Source organism: Macaca fascicularis, chromosome 12 (assembly GCF_037993035.2).
Source record: "Macaca fascicularis isolate 582-1 chromosome 12, T2T-MFA8v1.1".
Lineage (NCBI taxonomy): Eukaryota > Metazoa > Chordata > Mammalia > Primates > Cercopithecidae > Macaca > Macaca fascicularis.
The window spans coordinates 65,421,245-65,433,428 of record NC_088386.1 but is presented as its reverse complement, the minus strand read 5'-3'; the positions used below and the strand labels follow the sequence as shown (position 1 = coordinate 65,433,428).

Below are 12,184 nucleotides of genomic sequence, written 5' to 3'. Positions count from 1 at the left end.
AGTCGTTGACATCAAAAAGTATTTACCATGATATTCACACAGAGACATGATCATAATTAAGGAACAAATGGTTACATCAAGCATACTATACACAGAAGTTGCTGAAACAGAATCTAAGAGGAATGAACATGGATGAAGCAGGAGGTCATCATCCTTAGCCAACTAATGCAGGAACAGAAAACCAAGTACCATATATTCTCACTTTAAGTGGGAGATAAATGATGAGAAAATTATGGACACAAAGGGAGAAACAACAGACCCCACTGGGGCCTGCTTGAGGATGGAGGTGGGAAACAGAAGTGAGGACCTAAAACTAAAAAGGACAGATTAGAAGCAACAGTAATGAACAAAAAAGTGGCAATATTTCAAATTATCTGATATCATCCTAGAAATTACTTCTAGAAGAGATTCAAAAGCCCCTCAATACACACACGTGCACACACGAACACACACACACACACACACAAGGATGTCCTTCTAGCACCCAACCATAAAATACAATGTTGTTGCAATGCAGTTGTGTGCGATGGAAGTCTCCACGGGAAATTCAAATGCTAATCTGGAAAGTTTAGGCCAAGATAAAAATGAATGTTACTTCTTTCCTAGACAGAGGAGAAAGCATCTATGTTGAAGATCAGCTTTTTACATATCCAGAAATAAAATTCAATTCATGAAAATAAAGTAAAATTGTTGGCAAGCCTGTTGGATACGTAATGCTAGACATGCTAAAATAATATGATGGTTCTAACCTACCACATAAATACAAACTTAAGACCACAGATTTTTGTTGTTCTAAATCAAGTCAAGATGCTTATTTTAACAAAGTGCTCTGAACAATGACCAAACCATTTCATTATGCAACAGCTGTCTAAAGTTCCTACTGGCTACAGATAGAAGACTCCCACCCAGGTGGCTTTAGCTAAAGAAGTGCCCATTCATTCATCCATTCATATTCAACTCCTAATCCAAGAACTCGCCTTTTAATAAAAGGCCATTTCACCTCCCCACAAAATGCCCTTAAAGCAGAAAAACAGTTTCAAACTACATGTCTATTATCAATTACTTCCTTCTTTGGCATACGAAGAATTAGCATTCTTACTCCCACCATTCCCCTCCCCTATCTTCAAAATGGAATTATTACAGTTTAGTTAAAATAATGTTTACATGTTTTTTGAAAGTCTATTTTAAATATCAGAAAGTTTTTCCCATTTGTCATTATAACAATATGATTCTCAGAAGTTATTTTGTTACAAAACAAAAGCAAAATTTATAAGTTAACCATTTACATAATTTTTTTAATGACTCTATTTTATTTCTTTAACACACATATAGTGTTTACAATATGCTGGGCACTAGGGCTCTAAGTGCTTACATATATTAACTCATTCAATCCTCATAATATTCTCATGAAATAAGTACTATTATTATCTCCATTTCACAGATAAGGAAATTTAGACATGAAGAAGTTAAGACACTTGCCCAAGGTCACACTACTAATAGGTAAAGGAGCCACAATTCAAACCCAGGCAGTCTAATTCCAGAGTCAAACTCCTACACAGCATAATAAACTGCCTCTCCAATCTGATGAAAATTCTTGAAAATTACCCGAAATGAGACTCCACAAAATGTAACATTTTGTGAAAGCCTTTTTAGAGAGGAAAAACTGTAAAATTTAAATTTTATGGTATTAAATCAATTACAAGACTTCCATAACAGAAGCCATCCCTTTAAAAGGAGTATATTTGGCTTAGTTCACATTATATTATCAACTCAAAATGAATTTCCAAAAGAAAAAAGATACATATGTTTAAATGTAATTTTATTTTTTAGATTTTAATAATTAAATGTATTAGAAATATAAAATTTAAATTGTATAAGCAACAAGATTATAAGTAAATATATGTAACAGCAATTTTTCTCTTATAAATTATGTAATAAAATATAGAAATAATGATTTATTATTCATATTAATAAAAACTATAAAAATTGAAATTTCAAATCGATGGTCTTTTTCCCAGCACATAATTTAAAAACAATCCTTGACAAGTAAAATGTAACTTTATTATGAGACTAGAAAAACAGTTTCATTTCATAGTCTTTTAATAAATTATCCTAAACTTAGCAAAATTTTCAAAAATAATTTCATTGTATATATGAAAACTATATGGGTAAATTTGGGGATAGCTTCTGAGGAGAAATCTCTACCTCTTTCTACCCACTTTTAAACTGTGAAAAAGAAAAATGAATTATAAAGAAGAAGTAAAAATCTAGTTATAGACCTTGTTCTGTCACTAAGTAATTGTGTGACCTAGGCTTCCCAGAAGCCATTCTCGGCTTCAGTGTCCTTGTCTATAGAATTAAAAACTTAAACTACATAATGCTTACAAATCTATATAGTTTTAGAACTATAAAAAAGTAAAATTATAAAAAAGTATAAAATTATAAAATTATAAAAAAGTATAAAATTATACTTTTTAAAAAGTTTTGAACTTTAAATCTCACCTCATCTGAAGAATCTACTTGTCCCAAAGTTCCTGTTGCACCTACAAAACCTTTGGAGGAGAAGAAAAATAGTTGTCCTTCATAGTTGCTACATATTGCTTTATTTTCAAATTATTCTGAGAAATACAAATATCAAAAGGCCAAGTTTTGTTATGTTAGGACACTTCATTCTAACAGTTATCTTAGCAAAGTCCAACGTTTATCTTTTTTATTTATTTATTTATTTTTTTGAGACGGGAGTCTCGCTCTGTCTCCCAGGCTGGAGTACAGTGGCGCAATCTCACCTCACTGCAATCTCCACTTCTCAGATTCAAGCGATTCTCCTGCCTCAGCTTCCCAAGTAGCTGGGTTTACAGGCGCCTGCCACCATGCCCAGCTAATTTTTGTATTTTAGTAAAGACGGGGTTTCACCATGTTCGCCAGGCTGGTCTCAAAACTCCCAACCTCAGGCTCAGGTGATCCACCCACCTCGACCTCCCAAACTGCTGAGATTATAGGCATGACCCTCCGTACCCAGCCTCCAACATTTATCTTAAATAAGTTTGGACCAAATAGGTTGATACTTCAATAGGAATGATCCAGTGAAAACTAAGATTTAATACAGTGATTACAAATGGTGTTTCAGAAGGATCTCTTTTTAGTTTTAAACCATAGTTTACTAAAATATTGAGGGAGTAAAGTTCTGGGCTACTCTTGAATAGCAACTGTACATTTTTCATGAGTAGAACCAGAACCTTAATAAGCTAATCAAATTCCATTTAAGAAAAATGCATTCTCTTCTTTGGTCAATCTATTCTTTTTTGCCTCTAAATTTTTACTACTTTTATTATTTTTCTTAAAAAGAATAATACTGTTTTGGCTCAAAATAATTTTTTCAATAATGAGTAAAGTTTGAGAGGTTTTTTTGCTTTTAACACAGAAAAGTTACTACTGTTCAAATTAAATATTTAGACAAACCTTGAACTGCCAGAGAACTAGTACCAGCAGATGGTTCCTGCACACCATATACAAGCTTATCCTCAGGATATGTAAGTCCAGAGCTCTTTAAAGCTATAAGGTACTTTTCATGACTTTTCTTTACACAAGCATTTTCTCCAAGACCTAATGAAAACAAACTTCAAATCAGAAAAAAATATTCCATTCAAAATCTCAGTATGGTCTTTTCATTAACTAATATCTATAAATAGGTGAATATTCTAATGGAGTGGGAGCCCTAGAATGAATAATATAAGATAGCTTCAGATAACATTTTTGTGCTTATGTTTAGCACTAACAATCCCAGAATACACAGTGAAATAACGAAATCTATAAAGTAGGTGAGCATCTAAAATATCCAAGGGAATGTGGGGCACAAAAATTAGTAAGACATGATCCTAGCTTTCAAGGAACCTGAAAATTACAGTAAAGAAAGTCAGAAAGTTAATATGGTAGATAATAATTATGTAGCAGAATTCACATTTGGTTTGACAGTCTGTGCTCTCGTAACACCAAGCATGCAGTTATCCAAAGCAGAGTGCTTGGGAAGGGCGTATGAAATGTTTTGTATAACAATATACCATTCAACAATTCCAAGTTTTGGAACTTAAAACTGTGTATTAGAAAATCCTAGGCCATACAACCCAAAAACTTAAAATATCAAAAGTGAAAACATAGACATGATGGTTGTTACTGTTAAAGAAAGGAGATCACTTAGCAGCCTTGTGTTTAAAGAAAGAGAGGTAGGGCTGGGCATGGTGGCTCACACCTGTGATCCCAGCACTTTGGGAGGCCAAGGCAGGCAGATCACCTGAGGTCAAGACTCAAGACCAGCCTGGCCAACGTGGTAAAACCCTGTCTCTAAAAAAATACAAAAATTAGCTCGGTGTGATGGCGGGTACCTGTAATCCCAGCTACTTGGGAGGCTGAGGCAAGAGAATCGCTTGAACCCAGGAGGCAGAGGTTGCAGTGGGCCGAGATCATGCCACTGCACTCCAGCCTGGGTGACAGAGCAAGACTCCGTCTCAAAAAAAAAAAAAAAAAGAGAGGTAGAGCATAATTATCTTGTATCGCACCAAAAGTTAGGAGACCTGGGTTCTAGTACCAACTCCAACATAAATTAATTGTGAGGTTTAAACAGGCTATTTCATTTTTCTGGGGCTCAATTTCCTCATCCATAAAACAAGAAGTTCTCTAAATAACTTCCAGCTTTAGCATTCTATGAAAATTCTACAATTTACCTTTAAGTTCTAAAAGACTCAATTTCTTATCATTATAGTAATGTATGTAAACTATAAATTTCTTCTAACATTTTACTCACCAGAAGTCAGATCTTTGTAGTTTTGTTGGTTTGTCAAAACCTGAGTAAGAACAGACCGCATTGCTCCTCCCATTTTAGTTAGGTCTTCTAAAAAGGAAATTTGAGGTTCCAAAAGTTGAAGGACCTTGTTAAGGTCCTTTTCTGATGGTCCATCAGCTGCTAAAATAAAAAAAGAAAAAAAATCAAATAAGGGTAATTTTCTTTAAAATATCTTACTGAAAATAACAGTATTCTTTTTAAATTACAATGGCTTAAATTATAGTATTTTATAATCAAAAAAGTCAATACAACAACTCTGTTTAGAAAATTGGTATCTGCCCAGCACCTAGCCAAGCAAGGGTAGACTTGTTCAGGAATTCAGTCCTTTGGAAAAAAGTAGATGGAAAAACACAGATGACCTCCTAAGGTATAAAGTACTTAATTTGTGTAACAAGAATCTGAATACAAAAAATTAGCCGAGTGTGGTGGTGCGCGTCTGTAGTCCCAGCTACTCAGGAGTCTGAGGCAGGAGAATGGCTTAAGTCTGGAGGTGAAGGTTGCAGTGAACCGAGATCATGCCACTGTACTCCAGCTTGGGCGACAGAGTGATACCATGTCTCAAAAACAAAAAAAAAAAGTAGCAGCATTCGATCTGTGGGCCCTATACTTCCACATATATAAATGTCATCATGAGATCATTTCAAAAAAAGATAATATTTAAGAAAAAGTTTAGATCACATCCTAAAATAAAACAAGATACAATTCAAATACATTGAGAGTAGTATAAGACTATTAGGACAAAATTATGTCAAATTTAAACCTGTATAACAAATAACCTATCCCCTATAATATTCCAAAAATACAGATACATGTTAGCTGAAGGGCAAGCAACTAAAATGAAAGATAACTTTTCATAAACATGAATAACTATTAAAAACAAAAAACAGGCAAATAGAGATGGAAAGAAAGAAAAGAAGCTTGGACAACAACTGAAAAAGAATATTAAAGATGAAAAATATAGAGAGGTTTTACAGAAGCCGAGGTCTAAAAGGAAGGAAATAAAGAGATTTATAGCTTAACCATAATTGTTTTTAAAACAAAAACAAACAAATGAATAAAACCACACCTATAAAAGAGGTAATGGAGAACCTGTGTGCCCAGGAAAGGGGATGTCCATTTCATTCAACATTTATTCAGAATCTCAAAACCTACTTTCTCAGTGTAAAGCGAATGTCATATATTATCCAACTTTATATTCTCCCCAGTGACTTATATATTAATATAACAGATGTTTACTGTTCGCTGTAGGTTTTCAAGGGCTCTGAAACAAATTCTAATACAGATCTAAGGATTATAGGATGAATGAGAAACAGAATTGAAAGAAACTGGGAAACCACAAGATCTCTGAGCTTTCATTACCTTGGATTGGTTATTGCAAGTCTTTTCTTTAATTTCTTTAATTTTAAACAGTAATTTCTACACACAAAAAGCTGAATTTTGGCTGGGCACGGTGGCTCACGCCTGTAATCCCAGCACTTTGGGAGGCCAAGGTGGTGGATCACCTTGTGAGACCAGCTTGGCAACACGGTAAAACTCCACCTCTACTAAAAATACAAAAACTCAGCCAGGCATGGTGGCAGGCACCTGTAATCCCAGCTATTTGGGAGGCTGAGGCAGGAGAATCACTTGAACCCGGGAGGTGGAGGTTGCGGTGAGCTGACATCACAACACTGCACTCCAGCCTGGGCAATAAGAGCGAAACTCCGTCTCAAAAAAAAAAAAAAAAAAAAAAGGCAGAATTTTTTTTGCACAGACAGAAATTAATGCTGAGCAGAAGTAGTAATATAAGGAAGAAACTTCCATGAACCTACATTCATGCAGGTCATCTTTAGATAAAAAATGCTTCCATTTTTCCCTTCATATTTTCAGATAACAGATAATTAAAAAGCTATGGACCTATGTTGTCTATGTTTTACAACTGTTATGTCAACAAAAATATAACACACTTTCGTGTGAAGTACTCTTGGATTAAACTAATGATAAGCTTTAAGGTTCTTATAACAAATAATTTCTATTTCTAAAATAGGACACCTGTAATACAAAACATAAATTCCCAAAAAAGTCTGCTAACTAGTATATAAGAAATAATGCAGAAGGCTATTTCAATAACCCAGCTAGTAACTGGTTCCTTCATTCCGAAGAGACAGTAATTTGGAACCAAATCAAAATAATATTTTTCTCTATATATTCTTTTTTCTTTTCTTTTTTTTTCTGGGGGGCGGGGTGGGGCACAGGGTCTCACTCTGTCACCCAGACTGGAGTGCAGCAATGTAATCATAGCTCACTGCAGTCTTGAACTCCTGAGCTCAAGGGATCCTCCTGCCTCAGTCTCTCAAGTAGCTAGGACTACAGGCACGTGCCACCACCACACCTAGCTAACTTTTAAAAATGTTTGCAAAGACAGGGTCTCTATGTTGCCTAGCTGGTCTTGAACTCCTGGCTTCAAGCAATCCTCCTGCCTCAGCTCCCCAAAGTGCTGGGATTACAGGTATGAACCACCATGCCCAGCTTATTTTTCTGTATTTTAAGATATATTCTCTGTTAAGTAGAAGTACTTAACAAAGGATTGTATGTTTTTGTTTAAAATGTACAAATAAGGAAGTATAATGGTTTGCTCACAATAAAGATAACAAGACAGTTTTAGAAATGAGGATATTATATAACATACCCCTACACTTTAAGGATGGAGATAGAAGATGAAAATGTGTGCCACAGTTTCAAAATGAATATAAAGTTATTTATAGTACTAAATAATTTTAAAACTCTAAAAATAATGCAAAATGTAATCTCTTATAGAAAAGAAATGCAGGTTATCATTAGAAAGGTAAAAAAAATCATAAAAAGTTAATAAATTTGATTCATACTACTAATGAATATCTATAATTCACAATGTCAGACTGAGAACTTTTAATAGATACCTAAATCCAAATATTTACCTAACTGAAGTATGTTAATCAAGACTGTGATTAAATCTTAAAAAGTTAGAAGAACACCTGTAATTTATTTTCTCTTTTAAATATTAACATGATGATTACACACCCATATATTCTACCAGTAATCTGGAAGTCAGCAATTTGACCCTATCATAAGTTATTATATAATATACATGGAGAAAAAATATATACAGACCTCTAAAAAAAAGGTGATAAAACATTTTATCTTCTAAAATCTAAGTTAAATTCAAACATTTCCAGGAATTCTCAATTCTGATTTATCATATTATTGTAAATAAAGCCACATTAACCCCACAAAATGGTTACTTCCTCATCTGCAAAAGCTCAAATAAGTTTGATCAAAAACATTTATGACCCCAGAAGCAGAAAGCACGAAACTAGGTCAACTACAACGTATCTATAAGGTTATCTAATTTATCTTTAGTGTGTTTCTATTCAGTCCATATAGTCATCTCTTTTTAAATGTTAAGCAAAAAAATGATATCTGAAAAAATTCACCTCATAATTAATGCTAAAACTTCGTAAATTTATAATTTAAAAAGAGTACTAATAAGAAGTAGATTAAAACATACCTGGTTCATTATAGCCTTCTCTTAAGTACTGAATAAGACAAAATATAAATCTTGGAAGAACAAATTCAGACATCATCAGTAAGTCTTTAGGGACACAGGGAATATTTGAACTTGATTTAATTTGATGCCTTTTGCAAAACCTGTAATACGAAAAAGAAAAAAATTAACAGTAATGTCTAATCAGTTAAAAATATATTATTTCTATTTACAATATTCATAAATAGAATACAGGCCAGTAAATCCTTCTTTATGATTTTTAAGGTACCAGGTTAAAAGAATGTAATTTTAATCAGTGTTTATATAAAAATGGCACTCAGGTATATTTTTCCCAAGAAAAGACCATACTATTAATAGTTAAATTCCAACTAGAATACAAAAAGAAACTCTCATTACAGAGCACATTTTTTAACTGAAATTTATTCCTTTCAAGTACCACTTTATGACCTCCACTCTTTTAAACCATTAAGTACAAGTTGATCACTTCCAAAGCATTTACATTTTTCCTATTTCTAACTTATTGCATTAATGAATAGGTAAGTGATACAAAAACTTGAAGTTTATTTTAAAAGTTTTTATGTTTAAGTGTATACATTCCTTCTAATCTTGTTTATATTCATTCTATTTTTCTTTTTCTTTTTCTTTTTGAGGAGTCTTAGTCTGTTGCCCAGGCTGGAGTGCAATGGCACAATCTAGGCTCACTGCAACCTCTGCTTCCCAGGTTCAAGCAATTCTCCCACCTCAGTCTCCCAAGTAGCTGGGACCACAGGTGTGCACCACCTCACCAGCTAAGTTTTTTTATTTTTAGTAGAGACGAGGTTTCACCATGTTGGTTGGCCAAGCTGGTCTTGAACTCCTGACCTCAGGTGATCCGCCCACCTCAGCTCCACAAAGCACTGGGATTACAGGCCACTGCGCCTGGCCTATATTCATTTTCAAGTGTGATTGGTATGCTCGAGCAAAAATGAAGTAAACTATTCTTTTTTTTTTTTTTTCCCTTAAAGACAGGGTCTCGCTTTGCCACCCACATGCATCCTGGAAGTCCTGAGCTCAAGCAATCCTCCCACCTCAACCTCAGGCATGCACCACTATGCCTGGCTAATTTTTTTTATTTTTACTTTTTGTAGAGACAGGGTCTTGCTACATTGCCAAGGCTGAAGTACAACTCTTGGCCTCTAGCAATCCTCCAGCCTTGACTTCCCAAAGTACTGGGATTGTGAGCCACTGTGCTCCACCCTGAAGAAAACTATTCTATAGTCAATATCCAAATAATCACAAATAAGTTATTCTGTGACCAAACATATAGTTACCACACTAAACATGTAAAATGCCTAGAAATAAGTAGAAAGGAAGAGAAGCTATTTAAGCTGTAAAATATAAAAGATCTGAATGAACAGAGAAAAACCATATTCCTAAACAGAAAAATTGATTTTTTTTTTTTTAAAAGACAGTTTTGGCCAGGCACGGTGGCTCACGCCTGTAATCTCGGCACTCTGGGAGGCAGAAGCTGGTGCATCACCTGAGGTCAGGAGTTTGAGACCAGCCTGGTCAACAGGGTGAAACGCTGTCTCTACTAAAAATACAAAAATTAGCCAGGCATAGTGGCATGTGCCTGTAGTCCCAGCTACTCGGGAGGCTGAGGCAGGAGAATCGCTTGAACCCAGGAGGCAGAGGTTGCAGTGAGCCAAGACCATGTGACTGCACTCCAGCCTGGGTGACTGAGTGATGCTCTGTCTCAAAATGATGATGATGATGATAATAATAATAATAATAATAATAAAAAAAGACAGTTTCCCCCAGACTTAATGCCATTAGATTTACATCCCAATGGAATTAATCACAAACTAATTCTAAAGTTCAAATGGAAGAGCATATTTGTGAAAAATACTATTAAAGCCTTAAAAAAAAAAAAGGTTAATGATAATGAACTAGACCTTAAAGCACAGTACAAAATTATTTTAATTAAAATTCTGTGGTAATGTGCCAACATCAATGGACCACAATGGGCCAGGCATGGTGGCTCATGCCTGTAATCCCAGCATGCTGGGAGGCCAAGGCAGAAGGATCACATGAGGCCAGGAGTTCAAAACCAGCCTAGGTGACATACCAAGACCCAGTCTACCAAAAAAACTTAAATAATTTAAAATGAACAACAATGAAGTCCAGAAAAAGAATATACAAATTTGTGATGAATGTGACATCTCAAATCAATATGGTGGGAAGAAGACTTAATAAACTACGTTAGGACAAAATTTACTGTTATTTAAATGCAGGAAGCAAATTTGATTCCTATCTTATACTATATACAAAATATATTCCATATACATTAAAAATCAAATGTAAGCAATGGAGCCTGGAAGATAATTAACTATTTTCCTACATTATCTCAGAATATAGAAAGCCTAAGTTAAGACTTAAAACCAAAAGCCACAAAAGAAAGAAAAGAAACTGACTATGCAAATCAAAAGTTTCTACACAGAAGACAGTAACAAACTGGAAAAAATATTTATAATATATAAATGAGATAAAAGATTAATATCTATGACTACAAACACTCAAAAATGGATAAGAAAAATAAAACAATTCAATAGAAAAATCAAGCAAGGTCATGAACAATTCACAAAACAAGTACCAAAGAGCTAATAAACAAATGGAAAGATGTTCCAGTTTTCTCTAATAAAGCAATGAATTTTATTAAAACAAAAAATGAATAACTGGAGAAACCATTTTGTGGTATCTAGTGAAATAACTGACTTATGCAATGGAGCCATCAGAGAAAAGCTTGAGGGGAAATTTTCATTACAGTTACTTACAGTTCATTACAGTTCTTTGGTTCATTATAGTTAATTTTATTAGGTGTGGTAACAATACTGTGGTTAAATAAGAAAAAGATCTGACTATCACATCCTTATCAATCTGCTGAGCGAGGTGGCTCACACCCGTAATCCCAACACTTTAGGAGGCTGAGGCAAGTGGACTGCTTGAGGTCAGGAGTTCGAGACCAGCCTGGCCAACATGGTGAAGCCCTGTCTCTGCTAAAATATCAAAAAAATTAGCTGGGCATGGTGGCACACGCCTGTAGTCCTAGCTACTCAGGAGGCTGAGGCAGGAGAATCACTTGAACCTGGGAGGCAGAGGTTGCAGTGAGCCAAGATCGTGCCACTACACTCAAGCCTGGGTGACAGAGCAAGACTCCATCTCAAAAAAAAAAAAAAAAAAATCAATCTTAGTATCATCAGAGGTTTAAAAACAAAACAAAACAAAACAAAAAAGCAGAGACACTGTGATGTGAGTAAAGCACACAACACCATTTATGAAATGTACTTATCAAACAAATTGAACTTGAATGACACCATGTCTCCAGAACTAACATTCATTTACAAGAAGTATGGGAGATAAAGGAACATGTTAAATGACACCACAAAAAAGCAAATAAACAAATGGAGAATGTGAGACATTATACAGTACAACTGACCCAGTTTCTGTAACCTGTCAGTGACAGAGGGGAATAAAGGGGTATGAGGGCTACTCTAGGTTAAAAAGAGGCTTGAGACACCCAATAAGCACATGCAATATGTAAACCAATTCTAACAAACCGACTCTGAAAGGAATTTTTGGAAGGCATTTTTTAGTCTTTCACAAAGGAAATTCCTTTCTGGGGGAATCTTATTATAAACTGTGTACTAGTTCATTACAGTTGATTTTATTAGTGTGATAATGCAATTGTGGTTATACAAGAAAATGTTCATGTTTATTTGATGATACAGGAATTATTTTATGTGGGTGTGACAATAACAGCACTGTGATTATCACTAAAAAGTGAA

The 12,184-nt window shown here is 34.6% G+C and overlaps 1 protein-coding gene across 9 annotated transcripts in view; it reads right to left on the bottom strand.

Moving 5' to 3' along the window:
* Positions 1–12,184, bottom strand: part of UBR3 (ubiquitin protein ligase E3 component n-recognin 3) — a 268,922-nt gene that overhangs the window by 213,199 nt on the left and 43,539 nt on the right. For 7 of the 9 annotated variants that reach the window (XR_012421203.1, XM_005573426.4, XM_005573427.4 and 4 more), the window contains exons 2-5: positions 8,364–8,503; positions 4,799–4,957; positions 3,460–3,603; positions 2,503–2,552 (exon numbers count right to left, since the gene is read on the bottom strand). Coding sequence is in view for 8 of the 9 variants with exons in the window: in XM_005573426.4 (XP_005573483.1) it covers positions 2,503–2,552; positions 3,460–3,603; positions 4,799–4,957; positions 8,364–8,503 (493 nt within the window). In the remaining variant the exon portion in view is untranslated. The remainder of the gene's footprint in view (positions 1–2,502; positions 2,553–3,459; positions 3,604–4,798; positions 4,958–8,363; positions 8,504–12,184) is intronic. The other 2 variants (XM_045367223.2, XM_015432345.3) reach the window with 1 other exon arrangement.